The sequence below is a fragment of the Myotis daubentonii genome, chromosome 1 (genome assembly GCF_963259705.1).
Source record: "Myotis daubentonii chromosome 1, mMyoDau2.1, whole genome shotgun sequence".
Taxonomy (NCBI): Eukaryota; Metazoa; Chordata; class Mammalia; order Chiroptera; family Vespertilionidae; genus Myotis; species Myotis daubentonii.
Window position 1 is genome coordinate 41,544,484 of NC_081840.1, and position 26,304 is coordinate 41,570,787.

Sequence of the window (26,304 nt, forward strand, 5' to 3'; positions counted from 1 at the left end):
TTCCTGGCCTCTTCCCGGTGAGGGGATCTCTCTCAGCAAAATGCTTCTGCATCTTGCACAGTCGGCAGTCCCTGGAGTGGTGAATTAGCGGCAGCTTCAAATGGTGACAGAAAGGCAATGGGAGCACCTGAGAGCTTTGGTCTCATTGGGTGCTCAGGACCACTTTTCTCACCCACCCGCTTGCGCAAGTGTGGCAATCCTACCCTAAATGTATTTCTCCCCCATTTTCAGATGGTGAACGTGGTGTGCAAAACGCATTTCTAATTCCTGAGCTCTGTGTTTTAACGTTTTCCATCTTTGCTGAGTCATTAAATTCTTCAATATTATAATGATTTTATAGTTCAGTGATGTTTTCATTCTCTCCACACTCTCTTGCCCATAAGACTCTCCAGTAAGAGCCCACCACAGGGTGACTTCACACCTGGCCCTGCTCTGAGTGTGTCCCTTCTTGTCAGCCTGTCTCCCGTGTGGGCCACGATTAGGGCATAGGCACATCACACCCCAGCTTAGGTCCTAAGACAGTGAGAAGAGTCCCAATTACCCTCAGAAATCCTTTCAGAAGTTGCCACGTTGGAGACCATGATTCCATTTTTCATTGCATTCGATGGACCAGCTTTTCCTCGAGTTTGGGGACAGAATATGTAGTGTCTGTTCAGTAGAGCCCCAGGTGAAGAGTTGGCCTGTATCTAGGGGCTGTGCTAGAACTACACAAAGCCTCGCTAATTATCACACACAGGAGGGGCCGGAGAGCAAGACCAACTGGGAGCAGCAGATTCTCCTTCCTTCATTTAGGGGAATAGCAGGCAGAATTGCCAGCACTATTTACATAGCTAGCTCTCCCCGCTCCCCCCCACCCCCCGTTTGCCTGAGCACATGGCAACTCACAGCATGGCTAACATTTTAAAGAGAGAGACAGAGAAAGCACATGACTGGGCCCAGGATACCCAGGTTGCGAAGTCAATTCAGACATAAGCATGGAGAATGTTAAGACCAAGGGTCTTGGGAGCCATAGAGTCCTAAATAGAAGTGGTTACTTTCTTTGGGGTTCAGTTTCCTCAGCTGGAAGATGCAGTATTGGGGGAGGATGATCCTGAGGCTCCCTCCTGGAGCCCCCGACATAGGTGAGTTCAAGCTCAAGGCTCTCACCTGAGAAATCCTGGCCAGGCAGAACAGCCTCCATAACCCAGTGAACTAGAAAAACAACAGGCCCTCCCCGCTCTGCCCGGGATGTCATGAGACAGAGTTTGGTAAAGTCAGAAGCAACATGAGAAATGGGTGCTCTAAGGGATGCCAGGTAATGCATGCTGTTTGCCTCAGTTTCCTTTAGTTCAGCAAATCTTATGTTAGCACCTGATAAAGACAGGACAGGACGCTCTGCATTGGAAACGTAGAGACAGATAAGCTGTTCCTGATTCTGTGGGACTGCCCATCTAGCTATAATGTGACTGTTTTTTCCCAAATGAGAAAGCTGAGTGTTTTTGTTTTTTGGCGTGAGATGTATTAGGAAAAATTAAAAGCACCTTTTTGCCTTCAATTCCCAGATTCACATCTCTTCAGGGCTGTGACAAGTATTAGTGCTGTTCACCAACTAGATCCAGTTTTACTTCTCCTGAGTGCACAGTGGGATCATAGTTCCCAGCCCCTGAATTTAAGTGTGGCCATGAGCCTTCCTTTGCCAGTGAAAGGAGAACACCATGATAGCTCCCTTCCTCACAAAGCCTTAAGGACCAGCACATGGCTCCTGCATGGTCCTTCACTCCGCGTGTAACCAGCAACACTCCTGATGGTGACAGCTTGCTGGCCTGCGTCTCTCACTGAGGACGGAGTGCAGTAGAGGAGGAGACACCTTACTGATCCATGATGGACCTGTAGTGTGAGCAAAAAGCAAAATTCTGTTGCTTTAAGCCATGGAGGTTTGAAAACTGTTTATTACAAAAATAAACCTATATAAAAGCACAGACAATAGATTGCCAAAACTGCTATACTCATTCCTTAGCTTCAACTATGATCAAGCTATAAGCCTCCATAATTTGGGGTTTGCTTGTTAATACAGCAACACCTAGTCCAGTGGTCGGCAAACTCATCAGTCAACAGAGCCAAATATCAACAGTACAACGATTGAAATTTCTTTTGAGAGCCAAATTTTTTAAACTTAAACTATATAGGTAGGTACATTCAACTTCAAATTCAAGTATAAATTCACGGTTTTCGTGTTCCGTTTTTCTTTGCTTCTTCTTTGTAGCCATTTCAAACAGGGCACCTGAAAAATGTTTCATTTTATAATAATAAAGCCACCAACACAAAAGAATTACAATTCTTAAATCGATGACAAAAATACCTGTAGGATTTGCCGTTGGTTGGAAAAATACAGGTAACTTTATGTGTCGAGTAGGTACTTTTGTGACCCGCTCGCGATTTGCAGACAGGACTAGGACTAGGACCAACCACTGCACATGAGACTGCTGGCTGACTGGCTCACTCAACTCGTGCATGAATCGCCCGCGCCTTCCCTGTGCTGCTTATCCCACAGAAGTTTCAATCGCACTGTCCTTGTGCGCCAGCACGTGGTATTTTGTGGAAGAGCCACTCTCAAGGGGCCAAAGAGCCGCATGTGACTTGCGAGCCGCGGTTTGCCGACCACTGACCTAGACGACTCTTGCTAAAAACAAGAGGAAAGGGTGTTATTTTGCAGTAATATCCAGTGAGTGACAAGTTGGCAAAGAGAGTGGAAATAGAATTGATGAGATCTGATTGTTATGCCTTATTTTTTAGTGAGATCATTTCTGATTTTCTAATATTATAATTGAGCGGCAATTTGAATTTTTCTTGTAGGAGCTGCCTTCCATGTTACTTATTTTCCTCTAGAAATCTAAGCACATCTAGAAACCAGCAGCTCAAACTGCTTGGAAATGCAACAGGACTAAACTTAATTGCCTGCTTCCACGTAAACGCTAACAAGCACCATTAAACTTTTGGAAAATGTGATTATTTTCGTTTCAATATGCTTTAGAAAGGGCTTTCCTACTGAATTATGTCTGGAATGTGTGCATACATGTAAACACAAACCCGAGTTTTCCAAATCTACAGTCGATTGTATTACAGCAGTGTTATAATAACGTTATGGTCATAAGAAAACCCCTGTAATGTGTGGAAATAATTACTGTGTGAAATGATTAAAGTGTGAAATGTTTGCTGTGTAAAGACCCCAGTACTGGTAACTTTCAAAATGTGGTGAACGCCCCACTATGTGGATGTGAATGCCCTGAGCCAGTGGTTCTCAACCTTGGCTGCACATTAGAATCTCCTGGGAATCTTCTTAAAATCCTGATTCCTGGGCCTCGTCCTCCGGAAATTCTGTTTCTTTGTTATGGGGTGGGGCCATAACAGCCCCTGCACGAGCCTCCATCTCCTTCCTCGTCACTGGAAACGTCTCTGTCTTTGGTCCCAACCGGATAACAACCCAAATCTGTTGTCCAAGGATCTGGGAGGAGCAAATGGCTTTCTGGAGATCCCTGCGCAGGCGGGGGGTGGGGGGCGGCGCGGGGAAGGGGCGGAGACAGGAGGGGGCGGAGGCAGCGAAGCGGACGGAGGCCGGAAGGGAACAGAGGCAGGAACGGAACGGAACGGAGGCGGAAAGGGAACGGACCGCTTCCGGATTTCTGTCTGAAGAAAACCGGAAGTTGTCGATAGCTTTCTTCTTACACCTCTCAGGAGTTTGTGAGGGTCGCTGAAGGAGCGAAGGAGGACCTGCACGAGGCTGACAGGTAAAGAATTAAAAATGTATGAGGTCATCTAGAAAGTAGATGGGCTGAGCCCCTACATGGTGCCGCACCCAGAGATCGGGGGGTCAGAGTTTTTAAGGACTCGAGGGGGCTTTTCCTCGGCGGGGATTCTCCGGGCGGGTCCGGCGGGGCGGTGACTGGTCTGAGGAAAGGGAATGTGGTCTGAGCGGAAGGGAATGTCGGCTGCAAAGTGGTCTGAGGGCCAGTTTCCCAGGGGAGGGGTATCTATTTGATTATTTGATCAGACCTCACGTGCACGAGGCCAAAAGTGGTAACGAATTATACATTTATTAGATCATCCTCATCTGGAAAGCAGATGGGCTCAGGCCCCAAATGGTGCCAGCACCCAGGGACGGGGGAGGCAGAGGGTTCAAAGGGCTCTAAAGGGGCTTTTCTGCGGGAAGTTCTCTGGGCCGGTGAGGACCCTGGGCAAGGATGGGACGGACAGTGACTGGTCTGAGCAAAGGGCCTGTGGTCTGAGCGGAAGGGACGGTCAGTTGCCAAAGGATCTACGGGACAGTTTCCCGGGGCGGGGGTGTCGCTGAGGTGGTTTGACCAGACCTGACAGAGTTTGGGGAGCTGCAGGTCTGCGTGGACGCGTGGAGGTGAAAGTTGCCGGATGCTGAGAATGGGCTGTTTGGTGGCATCGCGGACGTCTGGTCTCAGCCTGAGTGCATCCCCTCAGCTCGCGGCGCAGCTCTGCCGGCGGTGGGAGCCGGTCTCAGCAGCGACACCCCAGTGTTCGGGGGGAAGACGGGCCTGTGCTGGGTGCGCCGCCTGCCTCCGTGTTGTGCCTCTGCCTCCTGGGTCTCACTCGCAGGCCGGTGTCGCTGCCGCTGACTTTCGGAGGCAACGCCCATAGGCGGCCTGTGGAGCAGCCAGTGCCTTCTCCCCCGGAGCCACTCCTTTGTGGTTCATTCTGGCCACACAGGGACCTCAAGGAGCAGTGTTGTTCCTTAGGGGCACGGGTTCCGATGCAGCCAATAGCCCAACAAAACCGTAACTGGTGTCTTGACCCCTGAGAAGGGAGGTTTGCATGTATTTCTGTGGTTTTGAAGGTATTTGACTGAACAGGTCTGTCCTCTCTGCTCTTCTTTCCTAGGTTCCCTAGCCATGCTGTTGCCGATGAACAGCCAGAGCCAGGACCGCTGTGTCCTCACCTGCACTGAGTGCAAGCAGCGGGTGGAGACAGGCTGGCACTGCCCCGGGTGCGAGGACTACGACCTTTGCATCAACTGCTACAACACCAAGGGCCACACCCACGAGATGGTGAAGGTGGGGCTGGGCCCGGATGAAGAGGCCGAGGAGGGCGATCAGGGCGGCAACCAGGGGGAGATGCAGTTCAGGAGCATCCGGGAGGCTCGGCGCCTGAGCATCCTGCGCAGCATCCAGACCCTGAGGCACGCCCGCCATTGCGGCGATGCCAACTGCTCTCGGAACGACTGTCAGAAGCTGAAGCGTGTTGTGCTGCACACCACGCGCTGCCAGCGCAAAGCCATTGGAGGCTGCCCAGTGTGCAAGCAGCTAATCGCCCTTTGCTGCTACCATGCCAAAGAATGCCAAGAAAACCCATGCCCCGTTCCCTTGTGCCTCAACATCAAACAGAAGATCCGCGAGCAGCGGCTCCGACTCCTCCGAGAGCGGCTCCGGCTCCGCCAGCAGCGGATTGGGAACCGCCTCCTGCAAGGTTAGCTCATGCGCCAGCCGATGCCACCATGAACTCCCGTCACGTGCCTCAGCAGTCTGCCATCCCCTCCTTGAGCACCACCCTGGACACCCCCACAGCAGCCCAACACACCCCAGACACCACAGCCTCCGACTCAGTCCCAGCCCTGGCCTGTAAGCATGTCACTAGCCGGCTTCTTCAGCTCGGCCAGAACTTCGCTCCACCAGTGTCCACGGGGAAGCCCACTAACCTTCAGCTGCAGCCCAGCCTGCAGCCCAGCCTGCAGAACCTGAACGCCATGCAAGCCAGCGGGCCCCGACCTGCTGTCCCTCCGCAGCAGCAACAGTGGGAGGCCTGAACCCCCAGAGCCAGGCCTTGAACATCATCTACCCGGGGCGCAACCCCAGCGTGGCAAGAATGAACCACAGCACAGAGAGATGCCGCGGAGCAGCAACAGCAGCAGCAGCAGCAGGAAGGCAGCGCTGGCATGGCTGCAGGTCTGGCAGGACACGCCCAGTTCCAGCAGCCTCAGGGACATGATGCCACCCACAGCCATGCAGCAGCTGCAGATCCAGCAGCCAATTGGGTCCCAGGCCAGCCAAACCCTGTTAGGCATATTCTGTACCTTTCCCTTGCCTCAGTTTCTCCCATGTGCTCAGTACTTTCTGTTGTCCTCGCTTGAGGCTCCTGTCCTCTCTGCCATTTTCCTGTTACTCTCATTTCAGGTGTCACAGGAGACAACTAAGCAGCTGAGAAAAGCAGCTCTAGACCCAGCCTCCTGCAACGGCCTGCACCTCCATCCGACCCACACAGAGACATAAATATCCCGCCCTCCCTACTCTTGCTTGCTGAAATGGATATGCTGGTGTGTATTAATAATACCATTTCTAGCCCTAACCGGCTTGGCTCAGTGGATAGAGTGTCAGTCTGCACACTCTGGGTCCCAGGTTCAATTCTGGTCAACAGCATATACCTTGGTTGCAGGCACATCTCCAGTAGGAGGTGCAGGAGGCAGCTGATAACGTTTTCTCTCATTGATGTTTCTAACTCTATCCCTCTCCCTTCCTCTCTGTAAAAAAAATCAATAAGATATACAGTGGGGCCTTGACTTACAAGTTTAATTTGTTCCGTGACGGAGCTCGTAACTCAGAATACTCGTATGTCAAATCTTAAAGTGAACGAGTGAGACACGTGATGCTGGGCTGATGTTGTGGCATTCACTGTGACGTTCGCTGCACCAACTAGCGATGGGGTATCTGAAGCTGGCTTGTAACCCAAGTTTTAGCTCACAACTCAAAGCAAAATATCGGCCGAGAGAGGGCTCATATCTTGAAAAACTCGTTAGTCAGGACACTCGTAAGTCAAGGCCCCACTGTATTTTTAAAATTAAAAAAATAATATTTTTCTAAATTCTCACAACGTCTTTTGACCTGTCTGCTGTCAGCATGGACCTAACAAACCCCATGTGCCCCAGCAGCACAGGCTCTCAGAGAGCCACAGGCCTCTCCTCCCTGGCCAGCAGATGGCCACATCCCTCAGTAGCCAGGTGAGATCTCTGACCCCTGTCCAGTCTCCAGACCCCAGTCGCAGCCTCCATGTTCCAGCCCATCACCACGGATATGCCCTAGCCTTCACCACACCACCTCTCCCCCAGACTGGTTCTCCCCACACAGGACTCCCTGTCACCTTGGCCAGCTCCATAGATCGGGGACACTTGGGGAACCCCAAACATGCAATGCTACCACAGCTGGACACCCCCACAGGAGTGCATTGCCCAGTGAGCTGTCCCTGGTCGGTGACACCACAATTGACATCCTAGAAAAGTTTGTGTTGGTTTTGTAGCATTGTGAGAAATCACTTTTTTGTTCAATGTTCTTTGACCATTTGTACTGAAATTCAAGAATCTAGGATCTTTTTATTCCTAGATGGAACTGCTACTTCCAAGCCACAGAAGGGTAGATTGCTGTTCAAAGAAACAATAAAAAGTATATGTTTTTGTTAGAAACCAGTTGATTTAAATGTCTCTCTTTTTGCTTTCTTAAAAATTTTTTGTTCCTAGGAGGGGGTGGGGGGTAATTGCTGGTGACTCATGCTTTCTTAATAGGAAAGAAAGTTTATTATATCCATATTTTTAAGATTTGAAACAGTTATGTTTAAAAGAGAAGAAAAATAATATTCAGAAACTGATTCCTGAAATAATGCAAGCTTATAATGTATCCTGACGGCTTTCTGACATTGTGGGGAGATTTTTCTATTATTTACTCGGGGAGTTCTCAAATTATTGCCCCTGGATGATAGGAATTGGCTCCAGCGTACACACACACACACACACTCACCCGCACACACCCCACATCCATCTATACATTCTGGCTTAAGCCAAACTCTTGTCAAAGATGTTGAAAATGTTGCTTAGTTTCTCTGATAAAACTGATTTCAGACAAAAATAGGGATGATCACTCTCTTAGACCATGCTAATGTTAATAGAGAAGAGCATTCTTTCTTCTATGTGAAACTTGAAATAAGGAAAAGCAAGTGTAGTGTGAATCATGCCAGTGCTATAATTACCATAGATATGAAAACAAGAAGATTCAATCACTAAAGCAAAGTACTAACTCATCTACACTAATAAAAGAGAAAAATGGTAATTGGCGTACGGCGATACCCTTTTCATTGGCTAATCAGGGCTATATGCAAATTAACTGCCAACTAAGATTGGCAGTTAACTGCCAACTAAGATGGGCAGTTAACTGCCAACAAGATGGCGGTTAATTTGCATATGTAGGCACAATGCAGGGAGGCGAAAGGGAAAGCAGGAAGAAGCCCCCTGCCACTGACAGTGATCAGAAACCCAGGGGGGATCTAAGAGCTGGGGGGCAGGGCAAAGGTGGCCCTGGGGCTGCCTTTGCCCTGCCCCCCAGCCATGATCGGAGAATCAGGTGCCTTTTCCGCCCTGGCCAGTGATAGCAGGAAGTAGGGGTGGAGCCAGCAATGGGAGCTGGGCAAGGTCGAAGCTGGCAGTCCCAGGAGCTAGGGGTCCCTTGCCTGGGCCTAAAGCGGAGCCCACGATCGCAGGGCCGCTGCAGCTGTGGGTCCCCGCTGCCCGGGCCAGACGCCTAGGCCAGAGGCGTTATGCCTGGGCAGGGGTGGAGCCTGCAACTGCGGGGAGCTGGGGGTCCCCTGCCCAGGCCTGACACCTCTGCCAGAGGCCTCAGGCCTGTTCAAGGGGCCGATCCGGTGATTGGTGATTGGAGAGTGATGAGGGTCAACTCCTCTGGCCGAGGCATCAGGCCTGGGCGGGGGCCAGAGCCAGTGATAGGGGGGAGAAGGGGGTCCCCTGTACAAGCCTGACACCTCTGGCGGAGGCGTCAGGCCTGGGCAAGGGGCAGAGCCAGCAATCGGAGGGGTCTGGGGGTCCCCTGCCCAGGCCTGACGCCTGGGCCAGAGGCATCAGGCCTGGGCTGGGGGCAGAACCAGTGATGGGGGGAAATGAGGGTCCCCTGCCCAGGCCTGACGCCTCTGGCCCAGGCGTCAGGCTGGGCAAGGGGCCGATCCTATGATTGGAGGGTGATGGGGCTCCCAGTATGTGAGAGGGGGCAGGCTGGGCTGAGGGACACTCCCCCCCCCCACACACACACCCAGTGCACGAATTTTGTGCACCGGGCCCCTAGTATCTTATATTGTTAAATAAACTGAGTGCAACACACAAAGAAAAAGCAAATAACTTTACCTTAATGATGTACTGAGTTCCTCAAAAAGAAATCCAATTTGGAATTTTTAATGGAATTGCACTGCCTCTGTAGGTTAATCATTAACTCAATTAGGTCTTAATAAAGCCATCCAAGATAAGGCATTCTATATTAGGTCATCCGGTACAAAAGCACGGGAGATTCTCTACTTATTCAGATCATCTTAAATTTTTAAATTTGTATAGAAGTTTTAGTGTTAATGCCCAGATATTTTGTGATCCTTACTGCTACTGTGAATGATTTCTTTTTAGTAATATTTTCTAGTAGCTGTTGTGGGTGGGAGAGATGCTGTTGATTTGTGCAGGCTGATCTTGTATCTGGCAAACTTGCTGAATCTTATTAGTTATAATTTGCTTGAGTCTTTGTTTTATTGTAAGCTGACATCCTGTTCTCTCTCTTTCTCTCTCTAAAAAAGCACTCCCCCCCCACCCCATTTAATTTCTGTGGTGGGTGGTGGAGGTTGGGGAGATGACTCACTAGGAAGGAGTAGAAAATGTTTCCTCCTCCCCCACCTCAGGGAGGGGCCTGGGCCTCCGTGATGCTCACATCGGGGTTCTCCACAGACTCAGAGAGAGACCTGCTAGTCAGGCCGCTGACCACTGTGATGGGAGGAAAGGTGGCCTGAGTCCTCTGGTAGCAGAATAGGGGAGGAGAATGTCACCATAAAGAGAGGGAGGATTTAGAGAGGGGGAAGAGGATGAAGGGAAAGACTTGGGAACGTGGATGGGTGGCGCCTGGGAATTCTCAGGGACGGTAGATGGTAAAAGAGTCTAAGGTTCCAGAAGAGAAGCTGGACCAGAGACCCACTACCCAGCAGTATGACCCAAAGAAGCCCTGGTCACCTAATGTGGGGGCAGTGGGCGGAGCTTAAGCCCCTGAGAGACAGGAATGGGCACCTCCCACCACCAGCCCACCACCAGCCCACACTGACCAACTGATAGAAGCCCCATCCCATGACTGCCCTGGTCACCATGCTTTGCTGGGACCTTAATGCCCAAAGCTGTGGGGGCCCAGGAATGAAACCTCCTGCATCTCAGAGCTCCCACAAGTGAGAGCTGGATCCTCAAGCCACAGACAAGTTGGGCCCCACACTTGGTCCTGACAAGAAGTTTACTGAGGGAGGGGCCGGTGTTGAGAATGTTTTCACTGGGCCACTGGTTTCCCTTTTTTAATGGGCAGCTGTAGTTGATTGTTACAGTTGCTTTGGCCCTAGCTGGTTTGACTCAATGGATAGAGCATCAGCCTGCAGACTGAAGGGTCCCAGGTTGGATTCCAGGTAAGGGCACACACTGGGGTTGTGGGCTCGATCCCCAGTAGGGGGCGTGCAGGAGGCAGCCGATCAGTGCTTCTCTCTCATCATTTGTGTTTGTATATCTTTCTTTCTCTCCGTTCATCTCTGAAATCAATAATAATCTTTTTCAGAAAATGTTGCCTTGGGTTGGAAACTTCTCTGCACACCAGGAGATGGTGCCATGGGGCCGCCCTCTCCCCTGCAGGGCACTAGGCTGCTGGAGGCAGGATGGGGAGCCCCTGGTTTAACAGCCCTGATTGGTGACTCAGATTTTAGTTGGGGTCTGAGTGGCTATAAAATCAGCAATTGGAAGCCTGTGCCCTCCTGATCCCTCTTCAAGGGTTTGCCTTGGATGAACTGATGGCCACATTCGTGCAGCTGTTCTTTGCTACCTCTGCTGCCCTCATTGCTCCTTTTCTCTCTCTCTCTCTCTTTTTTTTTTTTTGCTATTATTTATTAATTCAGCACCTCAGGAACCCAAACCCCTGAATGTGTGAAAATTCTCCTGGGAATGTGCTTTTTATGATAGAGATCGGGATAAGCAGAAACAGCCAGGCAGGTCTATTCTTACAGGGACACGGTAGATGCCTCACTTCTCACTCAGATGCCAGACCGCTTAGTTTGGAAATGGGGGGAGGTACGGGCCTGGCACCCATTGTGAGCAAGCCATGAGGAGGCCACACTTTCTTTGTAAATGTATAACTCCAAAACAAGGAGGCTATTTGGGAGCAAAGAAAAGGGATCAATGGGATGAGAGAGTAAACTTGGTCCAGGAACATGCAGACCCTGAGCCTGTCCAGGTGCTTCTGAGAGCTGAACAGCCAGGCCGACCCCAGGCCTGTGGGTGAGGGCCCTGCTGCGGGGTGTTCGCCTTGTCCCCCAGCATCCACATGCCAAGCTCTGTGCCAGCTCCTAACCTGAGCTGACTCACTGGCTTCCACTTCCTCCCAGGAGGCAGCTGCACTATTACTCCTATTTGGTAGATGGAGAAACTCAAATCCAAAACTCACTCTGGATCTCAGGGATAGACACAGGCTAAAAGGACCAGAGTAAAGAAAGGGAGCCCTGTGTGTCCTGGAGAGGAAGCTAGGAGAAGGGCCATCCCCTGGGCTTTCAGCTATATTTCCCTTCCCCCAGTGACACACTCCTTGGCAGGGAGCTGTCCGTGGAAAGCTAGGCCAGAGCTCTGCAGCACTCCTTGGGGGATCAGGCCTAAGCTGGCAGTCAGACATCCCTCTGGCAGCCTGGGAGCCCTTGTGGGATGTCCGACTGACGGCTTAGGCCCGCTCCCCGTGGTGAGTGGGCCTAAGCCATTAATCGGACATCCTTAGTGCTGCCACGGAGGCAGGAGAGGCTCCCACCACTGCAGCTGCACTGGCCAGCCATGAGCCGGCTTCTGACTGAGTGGCGCTTCCCCTGGGTAGCACACCGACTACCAGGGGGCAGTTCCTGCGTTGAGTGTCTGCCCCCTCATAGTCAGTTCACACCACAGCGACTGGTCATTAGTTCCGGTTGTACAGCCCTTAAGGTCAATTTGCATATTACCCTTTTCTTATATAGGATTCCACTGTGTGTGTGTGTGCATATGCCACTGCTTACCCAGCCAGGCCCTTATTGACAGGCATTAGAATTGTTATTACAGCAGTGCAGCTTGGCACGTTTTCACATTTTGCAGCATGTCTTAAGGAAGGGTTCCCAGGGCACTGCTCTGCTGCTATTCCCTCACAGCGACTGCACTGAAAGACCCTCAGCCTGATTTTGAGACCCTAGCACCCTAACTCCAGCCTCCTCCTTCCTTTTATGTGATTCACTTAGACAGCAGAAATGGCAACAGAAAAGTGGCCTTGCCTTCATTGCTGTCCTCCCATCTCACACAGTGCATCGTGCTGGGTGACCGAATTCAGAACCAGAATGGAGGTGTCAGCTGTCTTGTTTCTGCCACACGAGAAAGCTCACAGAAGCAAGTTGGAGTGCCAATCATTACATCCAGTCTGGACCTAATTCCTGTGGTTCACAGATAAGGAAACTGAGGCTGGGCTGAGGATCACATGCCTGGTCCACGGCCAACAGCCCTGGCTTTTGCCCCCTCACTGTCCCAGCAGTTTGGCAACAGGAGTCCTTGTTGGAGTTTCAGGCAATCAAACAGCTTAAAAGGCAGAAGCCACCCCATACACCATGACCTTTTCATCATCTCTGTGAAGGAAAGAAACCTCTCAGCCTCCCTTTTTGATGTATTATAATCATCTAGTGACTGTGATGGGCTAAAGTGTGTCTCCCCCGCCGCCCAAATTTATATGCTGAAGTCCTAACTCCCAGTACGTTAGCAGGTGACTGACTTGGAGATATGCCTTCAACGCGGTGATTAAGTTTAACAGGAGCTCCTGAGCGTCTGTCCTGCACCAAAAAGAGGGTGTCCTTTGAAGAAGATGAGATGTGGGCACAGCCGGCCCAGAGGAAAGACGCGTGAAGACACAGAAAGGAGGAAGCCGTCTATAGCCGAGGAGAGAAGCCTCAGAAGAAACCACCCTGCCAACACCTGATCTGGGACTTCCAACCTCCAGAAACGTGAGGAAACGTGTCTGTTGGGTAAGCCCCCGGTCTCTGATACTTGGTTTTGGCAGCCCCAGCAAGTGAATACAGTGCGTAACTAAGGACGGTACGAAGAAAGCGCCATGCATGGGTAGGAGACTAATGAGCTCTCTGGCAGGTTGCTTCCCTGGTGTTGCTGCCTACACATTTCTCCAGCTGCCTTTCCTCCTGATGCTTCCACCAAGCCCGTCTCTTCCTGGCCTCTTCCCGGTGAGGGGATCTGTCTCAGCAAAATGTTTCTGCATCTTGCACAGTTGGCAGTCCCTGGAGTGGTGAATTGGCAGCAGCCTCAAATGGTGACAGAAAGGCAATGGGAGCACCTGAGAGCTTTGGTCTCATTGGGTGCTCAGGAACACTTTTCTCACCCACCCGCTTGCGCAAGTGTGGCAATCCTACCCTAAATGTATTTCTCCCCCATTTTCAGATGGTGAACGTGGTGTGCAAAACGCATTTCTAATTCCTGAGCTCTGTGTTTTAACGTTTTCCATCTTTGCTGAGTCATTAAATTCTTCAATATTTTAATGATTTTATAGTTCAGTGATGTTTTCATTCTCTCCACACTCTCTTGCCCATAAGACTCTCCAGTAAGAGCCCACCACAGGGTGACTTCACACCTGGCCCTGCTCTGAGTGTGTCCCTTCTTGTCAGCCTGTCTCCCGTGTGGGCCACGATTAGGGCATAGGCACATCACACCCCAGCTTAGGTCCTAAGACAGTGAGAAGAGTCCCAATTACCCTCAGAAATCCTTTCAGAAGTTGCCACGTTGGAGACCATGATTCCAGTTTTCATTGCATTCGATGCACCAGCTTTTCCTCGAGTTTGGGGACAGAATATGTAGTGTCTGTTCAGTAGAGCCCCAGGTGAAGAGTTGGCCTGTATCTAGGGGCTGTGCTAGAACTACACAAAGCCTCGCTAATTATCACACACAGGAGGGGCCGGAGAGCAAGACCAACTGGGAGCAGCAGATTCTCCTTCCTTCATTTAGGGGAATAGCAGGCAGAATTGCCAGCACTATTTAATTAGCTCTCTCTCTCTCTCTCTCTCTCTCTCTCTCTCTCTCTCTCTCTCTCCCGTTTGCCTGAACACATGGCAACTCACAGCATGGCTAACACAGTAAAGACAGAGACAGAGAAAGCACATGACTGGGCCCAGGATACCCAGGTTGCGAAGTCAATTCAGACATAAGCATGGAGAATGTTAAGACCAAGGGTCTTGGGAGCCATAGAGTCCTAAATAGAAGTGGTTACTTTCTTTGGGGTTCAGTTTCCTCAGCTGGAAGATGCAGTATTGGGGGAGGATGATCCTGAGGCTCCCTCCTGGAGCCCCCGACATAGGTGAGTTCAAGCTCAAGGCTCTCACCTGAGAAATCCTGGCCAGGCAGAACAGCCTCCATAACCCAGTGAACTAGAAAAACAACAGGCCCTCCCTGCTCTGCCCGGGATGTCATGAGACAGAGTTTGGTAAAGTCAGAAGCAACATGAGAAATGGGTGCTCTAAGGGATGCCGGGTAATGCATGCTGTTTGCCTCAGTTTCCTTTAGTTCAGCAAATCTTATGTTAGCACCTGATAAAGACAGGACAGGACGCTCTGCATTGGAAACGTAGAGACATAAGCTGTTCCTGATTCTGTGGGACTCCCCATCTAGCTATAATGTGACTGTTTTTTCCCAAATGAGAAAGCTGAGTGTTTTTGTTTTTTGGCGTGAGATGTATTAGGAAAAATTAAAAGCACCTTTTTGCCTTCAATTCCCAGATTCACATCTCTTCAGGACTGTGACAAGTATTAGTGCTGTTCACCAACTAGATCCAGTTTTACTTCTCCTGAGCGCACAGTGGGATCATAGTTCCCAGCCCCTGAAGTTAAGTGTGGCCATGAGCCTTCCTTTGCCAGTGAAAGGAGAACACCATGATAGCTCCCTTCCTCACAAAGCCTTAAGGACCAGCACATGGCTCCTGCATGGTCCTTCACTCCGCGTGTAACTGAAAGGCGCACCGCCCGCCTCTCCGGGCGGTGCGGGGGGAGGAGTCTGACCGCCTGGCTCTGAAATCCCTCCGCGCCCGCCGTAGGGCCTGGCCTCCCCGGAGCGGTCGAGTCTCCGGACCGGCTGCGCGGTGGCCGGCGGCGGGCCGAGGGGTGGGGGCCTGGCGGCGTCCGACCACGGGGGAGGTCATGGGGGCGGAAGGCCTCACCGCCTCACTCTTTCCTCCCTTCCCCCGTGGTCGGCTCCCCGCTTGCCCGCGCTGAGGCCGAGGGTCCATGCGGCCCTCGGGGCCCAGTCGGGGGGGACCGGGGCCTGCGTGGGCCGACCGCCGGGCCCCATGTGGGGGGCCATCCTGCCTTGTGGCGAGTTCGAGCGGCAGCAGCAGGAGCCAGACAAGGACTGCGCCCTCCATCTTGCCTTGGGGTCTCCATCTTGGGACAGGACCATGTGCACCCTCCATCTTGCCTTGGGTCCTCCATTTTGGGATGGGGCCACGTGCTTCCTCACGGGAAGAAGCCGCTGCTAGCCACACCCAGGATTTCTCTGAATTAACCAATGGTGATCAAGGGAAGTGCACGCCATCACTATGACCACATCCTGTACCGACTCGCGCCTGGCCAATCAGCCGGGCCCACAGTGCCCTCTCCTGCCCTCACTCCACCCCCCTTTAAAACCCCCTGTCCCATCAGGCCTCTCTCTCTCGGCCGCTGGACTTTCCGCTGTGTCGGTGGGTCTGGTGAACGGGGAGCGCAGGCCGGCTTGCATAATAAAGGACTCTTTGCTTTTGCATCGGACTGACTGGCTCCCTGGGGGTCTTGGGAACTTTGAAATCTGGGCACAACATTTTGGGGGCTCGCCCGGGGTTCCCAGGACCATCGAGGGACCCGCAATCCGGAGAGTCTGACTGACCGCGGCAGGGGTAGGTGTGTTGTTTGTTTTGTTTGTTGTGTGTTTTGTTCAGTGTGAGCTCATTTCTGGAATCTGTAATTGCCTGAGAGGGTCTAGGTGGACGCACCCCAAAAGACCACAGGCGGGGGGGAGTTGGAAGACGTTCCGCCCCCCCAGGAGGGATGGATATGCCCCTCAGAGGGATGGATATGCCCCTCGCGGAAAGCAGGTCGCTCCTGCTAGCTAGTTTGGTATAAGGCCATTGTCTAGCGTTCGGGTTTGGCTTCCATGGAATTGGAAGCCTGTTTTGGTTCTGCTTCCATGGCGTTGGAAGACTGTATTTTCGGGCCCGTTTGTTGTTTGTGTTTGTGTCTTTTTGGTTTTATTTTGTGGACTCACTGGACGGACATTATGGGACAGACTCACACTACCCCTTTAAGCATTATGGTCGATCATTTCAGAGAGGTAAGGGAAAGAGCCAGGGACCTCAGTGCAGAGGTTCGGAAAGACCGGTGGCAGACTTTTTGTTCCAGGGAGTGGCCAACTTTGGACGTTGGGTGGCCGCCGGAGGGGACTTTTGACCTCCCCACCATCCGCCGAGTCAGGGATGTCGTCTCCCGACTTAGGGGGGGACGTCCTGGTCAGCTTTCTTACATTGTTACTTGGCAGGACCTCGTGGAAGACCCGCCATCTTGGCTCAGGCCCTTCCTACCTCCACGTCCTCCCGGGCCGAAGCCCATTCTTGCTTTGCAGAGAACGGAAAAGGAGGAGAAAAGGAAGACTCTCACCCAGCCTTCGGCCCCTCCCCTCCCTATCCTGCAGGGGGGGACTGAAGAAGAACTAATCTTTCCTCCCCCATATAGCCCATGGAGGGACGATCCTTCCACGCCGGGAGTGGCTGGGGGCGGAGTTCTGGGAGTGGCTGGGGGCGGAGTTCTGGGAGTGGCTGGGGGCGGGGTTCCGGGAGTGGCCTCGGTAGGAGGCCCGCCTCTCACCCGGCAAAGGGCTCAGCGGGAACTGTCTGCTGCAGCACCTGACTCCACTATCAAGACCCTGCCCTTACGGGCCGCTGGACCCCCGGATGCGGATGGCAACCAACCGTATCATTATTGGCCTTTTTCAACATCCGATCTCTATAACTGGAAGGCACAAAACCCCAAGTTTTCTGAGAAACCAGGGGGACTTATTGACTTGCTAGATTCTGTTCTTTTCACCCATCAGCCCACATGGGACGACTGTCAGCAGCTTTTACAGGTTCTGTTCACGACGGAAGAGAGAGAAAGGATCCTCAATGAGGCCCGGAAAGTGGTTCCAGGCGTGGATGGAAACCCAACTGCCAACCAGGTCCAGATAGATGTCTCTTTTCCCTTAACTAGGCCTGAATGGGATTTCAACACGGCAGAAGGTAAGGAGAGGCTTTCGGTCTATCGTCAGACCCTAATGAGAGGTCTCAGAATGGCTGCTAGAAAGCCAACTAATTTGGCCAAGGTGGGGAATGTTCAGCAGGAAAGGGATGAGTCTCCAGCTGCCTTTTTAGAACGGATCATGGAGGCTTACCGTACCTACACCCCCATGAATCCAGAAGCTCCTGAAAACAAGGCAGCTGTGATCATAAGCTTTGTAAACCAGTCGGCCGCGGATATTAAAAGGAAACTACAAAAAGTAGATAGGTTGGGAGAGAAGAGTTTACAGGATTTACTGGCAGTGGCAGAGAAGGTGTACAATAACCGAGAGTCTCCAGAAGACAGGCAAGCTCGCGTCGTGGCTGCCTCTAGCAGTAGGCAAGCTCGGGACCTGGCTAGGGTCCTGCTGGCTACGACCATGGACTTCCCCAAGGAGCGAGACCGTCGCTTCCGACAGCTTGCAAGCAATAAAGGAAGAGGTAAGCAGACCACCCAAGAGGGGAGGCGGGGGCTACGGAAGAATCAATGTAAGTTTTGCATGGACATAGGGCACTGGGCTCGAGAGTGTCCGAAGAAGGCCGGTGAGAAGGGAGACAGGACTGACCGAGTCAAGGTCTTAGAGCTGGGTGAACTGAGTGATTAGGGGAGTCAGGGTTCGGACCCCCTCCCCGAGCCCAGGATAACTCTCAGAGTGGAGGGGACTCCTGTTAACTTCCTTGTTGACACCGGGGCACAACATTCGGTCCTCCGTACCCCGCAAGGAAAACTGGCGAATAAAAAGTCCTGGGTGCAAGGAGCAACTGGTATGAGCCAGTATTCATGGACTACCCGAAGGACAGTAGATTTAGGAACAGGCCAGGTATCCCACTCTTTCATGGTAATACCGGAATGCCCCTACCCACTATTAGGACGGGACCTACTGACCAAAATTGGAGCTCAAATAACTTTCAGACAAGGGGGGCCTCAGGTCACCGATGAGGAGGGCCGCCCCATTCAGGTCCTGACCATGAGGCTAGAGGATGAATATCGCCTCTACCAGAAGACTTCCCTGGTGGAGGGCAGTATGGACAAATGGCTACAAGAATTCCCAACAGCATGGGCAGAGACAGGAGGGGTGGGGCTGGCCGCCCACAGGGCCCCAGTCCTAGTAGAACTAAAACCAGGAGAAGGTCCGGTAAGAATCAAGCAGTACCCTATGCCTCAGGAGGCACGGAAGGGGATTCAGCCTCATATCAGGAGACTGAAGAGCTTGGGGGTGTTAGTTCCCTGCCAGTCTGCATGGAACACTCCCCTACTGCCGGTTAAAAAGCCCCAGACAAACGACTACAGGCCAGTACAGGACCTCCGAGAAGTAAATAAAAGAGTTATGGACATACACCCAACAGTCCCAAACCCGTACACTCTCTTGAGCTCCTTGGCACCCTCTAAAGTCTGGTACACGGTATTAGATCTGAAAGATGCCTTCTTCAGTCTACCCCTAGCACCTCAAAGTCAGTCCCTGTTCGCCTTTGAGTGGCATGACCCAGAGGAGGGCTTCAGTGGACAGCTGACTTGGACACGCCTACCCCAGGGGTTCAAAAACTCGCCCACCATCTTCGACGAGGCGCTGCACGAGGACCTGGGTGAGTACAGAAGGGAACACCCCAACCTCACCCTCCTCCAGTACGTAGATGACATCTTGATTGCTGCAGACACAGCCAAGGACTGTGAGCGGGGGACCCAAGATCTATTGGCCACCCTGGGGGCCTTAGGGTACCGGGCATCCGCGAGGAAGGCTCAGTTATGTCGAGAAAGGGTGAGTTACCTGGGATACATCCTGGAGGGCGGGCAGCGGCGGTTATCGGATGCCAGGAAAGAGTGAGGCGGTGAGGCCTTCCGCCCCCATGACCTCCCCCGTGGTCGGACGCCGCCAGGCCCCCACCCCTCGGCCCGCCGCCGGCCACCGCGCAGCCGGTCCGGAGACTCGACCGCTCCGGGGAGGCCAGGCCCTACGGCGGGCGCGGAGGGATTTCAGAGCCAGGCGGTCAGACTCCTCCCCCCGCACCGCCGGGAGAGGCGGGCGGTGCGCCTTTCATAACCAGCAACACTCCTGATGGTGACAGCTTGCTGGCCTGCGTCTCTCACTGAGGACGGAGTGCAGTAGAGGAGTAGAGACCTTATTAATGTGAGCAAGAAACAGAATTCCATTGCTTTAAGCCATGGAGGTTTAAAAACTGTTTATTACAAAAAACAAAAAACAAACACCCTATATAAAAGCAGAGACAATAATATATCAAAATTGCTATACCCATTACTTAGCTTCAACAATGATCAAGCTAGAAGCCTCCGTGATTTGGGGTTTGCTCGTTAGTACAGCACAACCTAGAAGACTCCTGCTAAAAGGTAGAGGAAAGGGAGTTATTTTATAGAAATGCTGAATGAGTGACAAGTAGGCAAAGAGAGTGGAAACAGAATTGACGAGATCTGATTTTTATGCCTTATTTTAGTGAGATCATTTCTGTTTTTCTAATATTATAATTGAATGGCAATTTGGATTTTTCTTGTAGGAGCTGCCTTCCATGTTACTTATTTTCCTCTAGAAATCTAAGCACATCTAGGTACCAGAGGCCTGAACTGCTTGGCAACTGCACTGGAATGCCAACAGGATTAAAGTTAATTGCCTGCTTCCACGTAAACGCAACAAGCACCATTAAACTTTTGGAAAATGTGATTATTTTCGTTTTAATATTTTTTAGAAAGGGCTTTCCTACTGAATTATGACTGGAATGTGTGCATGCATGTAAACACAAACCCGAGTTTTTCCAAATCTACAGTCAATTGTATTACAGCAGTCTGATGGATTCATTTAACAAATGACATGAAATCAACTTTACTTCACCAAATTAGTCCATATGCCCTACTTATCCGCATGTCCGGCTTTGTTTTCGTCCAACCCAACTGAATTCTCTGTAACTGCTCCACCGCTTATTAGGGCGGTGAACCTGGGCAAGCCAGCCCCTGCGGGAGCCCCCGTCTCCTTCCTCGTCACTGGAAACGTCTCTGTCTGTTGTCCCAACCCCAGAACAACCCAAACCTCTTGTCCAAGGATCTGGGAGGAAAACAAGTCTTTCTGGAGATCCCCGCGCCGGGGGAGGGGGGGGGGGAGGAGGGGGGGAGGGAGGGTGGTGTGGGGGGGCGGAGGCAGAAAGGGGGCGGAGGCAGCGAAGGGAACGGAGGCGGGGAAGGGGGCGGAGCGCTTCCGGATTTCTGTCTTTAGGCAGCTAAGAGGAACCAGGAAGTTATGCCATAATTTTGTTCAATTTTTCTGTTCTTTTTTTTTTTTAATGCTTTTAGGGATTTATGAGGGTCGCTGAAGGAGCGAAGGAGGAGAGCACGAGGCCGAAAGTGGTAAGAAATTATGAATTTATTAAGTCATCTGAAAATTGATGGGTTGAACCCCGAAGTGGTGCCAGCACCCAGGGACGGGGGAGGCAGAGGGTTCAAAGGGCTCTAAAGGGGCTTTTCTGCGGGAAGTTCTCTGGGCCGGTGAGGACCCTGGGCAAGGATGGGACGGACAGTGACTGGTCTGAGCAAAGGGCCTGTGGTCTGAGCGGAAGGGACGGTCAGTTGCCAAAGGATCTACGGGACAGTCTCCCGGGGCGGGGGTGTCGCTGAGGTGGTTTGACCAGACCTGACAGAGTTTGGGGAGCTGCAGGTCTGCGTGGACGCGTGGAGGTGAAAGTTGCCGGATGCTGAGAATGGGCTGTTTGGTGGCATCGCGGACGTCTGGTCTCAGCCTGAGTGCATCCCCTCAGCTCGCGGCGCAGCTCTGCCGGCGGTGGGAGCCGGTCTCAGCAGCGACACCCCAGTGTTCGGGGGGAAGACGGGCCTGTGCTGGGTGCGCCGCCTGCCTCCGTGTTGTGCCTCTGCCTCCTGGGTCTCACTCGCAGGCCGGTGTCGCTGCCGCTGACTTTCGGAGGCAACGCCCATAGGCGGCCTGTGGAGCAGCCAGTGCCTTCTCCCCCGGAGCCACTCCTTTGTGGTTCATTCTGGCCACACAGGGACCTCAAGGAGCAGTGTTGTTCCTTAGGGGCACGGGTTCCGATGCAGCCAATAGCCCAACAAAACCGTAACTGGTGTCTTGACCCCTGAGAAGGGAGGTTTGCATGCATTTCTGTGGTTTTGAAGGTATTTGACTGAACAGGTCTGTCCTCTCTGCTCTTCTTTCCTAGGTTCCCTAGCGATGCCGGTGGAGATGCACAGCCAGGGCCAGGACCGCTGTGTCCTCACCTGCACTGAGTGCAAGCAGCGGGTGGAGACAGGCTGGCACTGCCCCGGGTGCGAGGGCTACGACCTTTGCATCAACTGCTACAACACCAAGGGCCACACCCACGAGATGGTGAAGGTGGGGCTGGGCCCGGATGAAGAGGCCGAGGAGGGCGATCAGGGCGGCAACCAGGGGGAGCGCCGGTTCAGGAACCCCCTGGAGTCCCTGCGCCAGAACATCCAGGGCTGCATCCTGTCCCTGGTGCACGCCTGCCAGTGCCGCAACGCCAACTGCTGGCTGAAGTCCTGCCTGAAGATGAAGCGTGTTGTGCTGCACACCAAGCGCTGCCAGCGCAAAACCAATGGAAGCTGCCCCAGGTGCAAGCAGCTAATCGCCCTTTGCTGCTACCATGCCAGACACTGCCAAGAAAACCCATGCCCCGTTCCCTTCTGCCTCATCATCAAGCGGAAGATCCGCGAGCAGCGGCTCCGGCTCCGCCAGCAGCGGATTGGGAACCGCCTGCCGCAGGGGTAGCTCATGCGCCAGCGGATGCCACCAGGAACTCCCGTCACGTGCCTCAGCAGTCTGCCATCCCCTCCTTGAGCACCACCCTGGACACCCCCACAGCAGCCCAACACACCCCAGACACCACAGCCTCCGACTCAGTCCCAGCCCTGGCCTGTAAGCATGTCACTAGCCAGCTTCTTCAGCTCGGCCAGAACTTCGCCCCACCAGTGTCCACGGGGAAGCCCACTAACCTTCAGCTCCAGCCCAGCCTGCAGCCCAGCCTGCAGAACCTGAACGCCATGCAAGCCAGCGGGCCCGACCTGCTGTCCCTCCGCAGCAGCAACAGTGGGAGGCCTGAACCCCCAGAGCCAGGCCTTGAACATCATGTACCCGGGGCACAACCCCAGCGTGGCGAGAATGAACCACAGCACAGAGAGATGCCGCGGAGCAGCAGCAGCAGCAGGAAGGCAGCGCTGGCATGGCTGCAGGTCTGGCAGGACACGCCCAGTTCCAGCAGCCTCAGGGACATGATGCCACCCGCAGCCATGCAGCAGCAGCAGATCCAGCAGCCGATTGGGTCCCAGGCCAGCCAAACCCTGTTAGGCATATTCTGTACCTTTCCCTTGCCTCAGTTTCTCCCCTGCGCTCAGTACTTTCTATTGTCCCCCCTTGAGGTTCCTGTCCTCTCTGCCATTTTCCTGTTACTCTCATTTCAGGTGTCACAGGAGACAGCTAAGCAGCTGAGAAAAGCAGCTCTAGACCCAGCCTCCTGCAACGGCCTGCACCTCCATCCGACCCACACAGAGACATAAATATCCCACCCTCCCTACTCTTACTTGCTGAAATGGATATGTTGGTGTGTATTAATAAGACCATTTCTAGCCCTAACCGGCTTGGCTCATTGGATAGAGTGTCAACCTGCACACTGAAGGGTCCCAGGTTTGATTCTGGTCAACAGCATATACCTTGGTTGCGGGCACATCCCCAGTAGGTGTTGTGCAGGAGGCAGCTGATCAATGTTTTTAACTCTCTATCCCTCTCCCTTCCTCTCTGTAAAAAATCAATAAAATATATTTTTAAAAATAAATAAAATTTCTACACTCTCACAATGTCTCTTGGCCAGTCCCCTGTCAGCACGGACCTAACAAGCACCATGAGCCCCAGCAGCACATGCTCTCAGAGAGCCACAGGCCTCACCTCCCTGGCCAGCAGATGGCCACATCCCTCAGTAGCCAGGTGAGATCTCTGACCCCTGTCCAGTCTCCTGACCCCAGTCGCAGCCTCCACATTCCAGCCCATCACCACGGATACGCCCCAGCCTTCACCATACCACGTCTCCCCCAAGACTGGTTCTCCCCACCCAGGACTCCCAGTGGATCAGGGACACTTGGGGAACCCCAAATATGCAATACCCCCACAGCAGTGCATTGCCCAGTGAGCTGTCCCTGGTCGGTGACACCACAGAAGACACCCTAGAAAAGTTTATGTAGGTTTTGTAGCCTGTGAGAAAATCACTATTTTTCGTTCCATGTTCTTGGACCTTTTGTACTGAAATCCAAGCAACTAGGCTCTTTTTATTCCTAGACGGAACTGTTACTTTTAAGCCACAGAAGGGTAGATTGCTGTTTAAAGAAACAATAAAGCCAAAACCGGTTTGGCTCAGTGGATGGAGCATCGGCCTGTGGACTGAAGGGTCCTGGGTTCGATTCCGGTCAGGGGCATGTACCTTGGTTGAGGGCATATCCCCAGTGGGAGATGTGCAGGAGGCGGCTGATCGATGTTTCTCTCTCATCGATGTTTCTAGCTCTCTATCTCTCTCCCTTCCTCTCTGTAAAAAATCAATAATATATATATAAAGAAACAATAAAAAGCATATTTTTTGTTAAAAACCAGTTGATTTAAATATCTGGTCTCTCTCTTTTTGCTTTAAAAAATTTTTTTTCTGGGGCATCATTGCTGGTGACTCATGCCTTTTGAATGGGAAAACAAGTTCATTATATCCATTTTTTTAATTTGTATTTTTAAGATTTTAAACATTTATGTTTAAAAGAGAAGAAAAATAATATTCAGAAACTGATTCCTGAAATAATGCAAGCTTATAATGTATCCTGATGACTTTCTGACGTTGTGGGTTTTTTTTTTTTCTATTATGTACTCTGGGTGTTCTTGAATTGTTGCCCCTTGATGATAGGAATTGGCTCCTGCATACACACGCACACACACATGCACACGCGCACACCACACATCCATCTATACATTCTGGCTTAAGCCAAACTCTTACTGGGCAGATGTAGAAAATGTTGCTTAGTTTCTCTGATAAAACTGGTTTCAGACAAAAAATAGGACTGATCACACTCTTAGACCATGCTAATGTTAATAGAGAAGAGCATTCTTTCTTCTATGTGAAAGTTGAAATGAGGAAAAGCAAGTCTAGTGTCAATCATGCCAGTGCTATAATTACCATAGATATGAAAACAAGAAGATTCAATCACTATAGTAAAGTGCCAACTAATTTCTTTATTGTTAAATAAACTGTGTGCAACAAATTAAAAGAAAAAACAAATAACTTTACCTTAGAGATGTATTGAGTTCCTCAAAAAGAAATCCAATTTGGAATTTGAATGGAATTGCACTGACTCTGTAAGTTAATCATTATTCAATTAGGTCTTAATAAAGCCACCCAGGATGAGGCATTCTATATTAGGTCATTCAGTACAAAAGCATGCCAAGTGCTCTACTTATTCAGATCATCTTGGATTTTTAAATTTGTATAGAAGTTTTACTGTTAATGCCCAGATATTTAGTGATCCTTACTGCTACTGTGAATGATTTCTTTTTAGTAATATTTTCTAGTAGCTGTTGTGGGTGGGAGAGATGCTGTTGATTTGTGCAGGCTGATCTTGTATCTGGCAAACTTGCTGAATCTTATTAGTTATAATTTGCTTGAGTCTTTGCTTTATTGTAAGCTGACATCCTGTTCTCTCTCTCTCTCTCTCTCTCTCTGTCTCTGTCTAAAGAAGCACCCCCAATCCCCACAGTTAATTTCTGTGGTGGGTGGTGGAGGTTGGGGAGGTGACTCACTAGGAAGGAGTAGAAAATGTTTCCTCCTCCCCCCACCAAGGGGAGGGGCCTGGGCCTCCGTGATGCTCACATCGGGGTTCTCCACAGACTCAGAGAGAGACCTGCTAGTCAGGCCGCTGACCACTGTGATGGGAGGAAAGGTGGCCTGAGTCCTCTGGTAGCAGGATAGGGGAGGAGAATGTCACCATAAAGAGAGGGAGGATTTAGAGAGGGGGAAGAGGATGAAGGGAAAGACTTGGGAACGTGGATGGGTGGCGCCTGGGAATTCTCAGGGACGGTAGATGGTAAAAGAGTCTAAGGTTCCAGAAGAGAAGCTGGACCAGAGACCCACTACCCAGCAGTATGACCCAAAGAAGCCCTGGTCACCTAATGTGGGGGCAGTGGAGGAGCTTAAGCCCCTGAGAGACAGGAATGGGCACCTCCCACCCCTCCCACCACCAGCCCACACTGACCAACTGATAGAAGCCCCATCCCATGACTGCCCTGGTCACCATGCTTTGCTGGGACCTTAATGCCCAAAGCTGTGGGGGCCCAGGAACTTCCCAGGAACGGAACCTCCTGCATCTCAGAGCTCCCACAAATGAGAGCTTGATCCTCAAGCCACAGACAAGTTGGGGCCCCACACTTGGTCCTGACAAGAAGTTTACTGAGGGAGGGGCTGGTGTTGAGAATGTTTTCACTGGGCCACTGGTTTCCCTTTTTTAATGGGCAGCTGTAGTTGAGTGCTACAGTTGCTTTGGCCCTAGCTGGTTTGACTCAATGGATAGAGCATCAGCCTGCAGACTGAAGGGTCCCAGGTTGGATTCCAGGTAAGGGCACACACTGGGGTTGTTGGCTCGATCCCCAGTAGGGGGCATGCAGGAGGCAGCCGATTAGTGCTTCTCTCTCATCATTGGTGTTTCTATATCTTTCTTTCTCTCCGTTCATCTCTGAAATCAATAATAATCTTTTTTCAGAAAATGTTGCCTTGGGTTGGAAACTTCTCTGCACACCAGGAGATGGTGCCATGGGGCCGCCCTCTCCCCTGCAGGGCACTGGCACTGACTAGGCTGCTGGAGGCAGGATGGGGAGCCCCTGGTTTAACAGCCTGATTGGTGACTCATGAATTCAGTTGGGGGCTGAGT

The 26,304-nt window shown here is 51.8% G+C and overlaps 2 protein-coding genes across 2 annotated transcripts; both read left to right on the top strand.

Moving 5' to 3' along the window:
* Positions 1–3,598: 3,598 nt before the first annotated feature.
* On the top strand, positions 3,599–7,506 carry LOC132235148 (histone lysine acetyltransferase CREBBP-like). The gene is made up of 2 exons (XM_059697054.1): positions 3,599–3,764; positions 4,885–7,506. The coding sequence occupies exon 2, from the start codon at positions 4,896–4,898 to the stop codon at positions 5,472–5,474; it is 579 nt and encodes a 192-aa protein (XP_059553037.1). The 5' UTR covers positions 3,599–3,764; positions 4,885–4,895; the 3' UTR covers positions 5,475–7,506.
* Positions 7,507–20,570: 13,064 nt separating this feature from the next.
* Positions 20,571–23,208, top strand: LOC132235088 (histone lysine acetyltransferase CREBBP-like). The gene is made up of 2 exons (XM_059696888.1): positions 20,571–20,733; positions 21,558–23,208. Exon 2 carries the CDS (start codon positions 21,569–21,571, stop codon positions 22,124–22,126), a length of 558 nt encoding a protein of 185 aa, XP_059552871.1. The 5' UTR covers positions 20,571–20,733; positions 21,558–21,568; the 3' UTR covers positions 22,127–23,208.
* The last annotated feature ends 3,096 nt before the right edge of the window (positions 23,209–26,304 follow it).

Bases quoted from the DNA above. Each gene is read 5' to 3' on its own strand.
- LOC132235148 (XM_059697054.1), top strand. From the start codon at position 4,896: ATGCTGTTGCCGATGAACAGCCAGAGCCAGGACCGCTGTGTCCTCACC.
- LOC132235088 (XM_059696888.1), top strand. From the start codon at position 21,569: ATGCCGGTGGAGATGCACAGCCAGGGCCAGGACCGCTGTGTCCTCACC.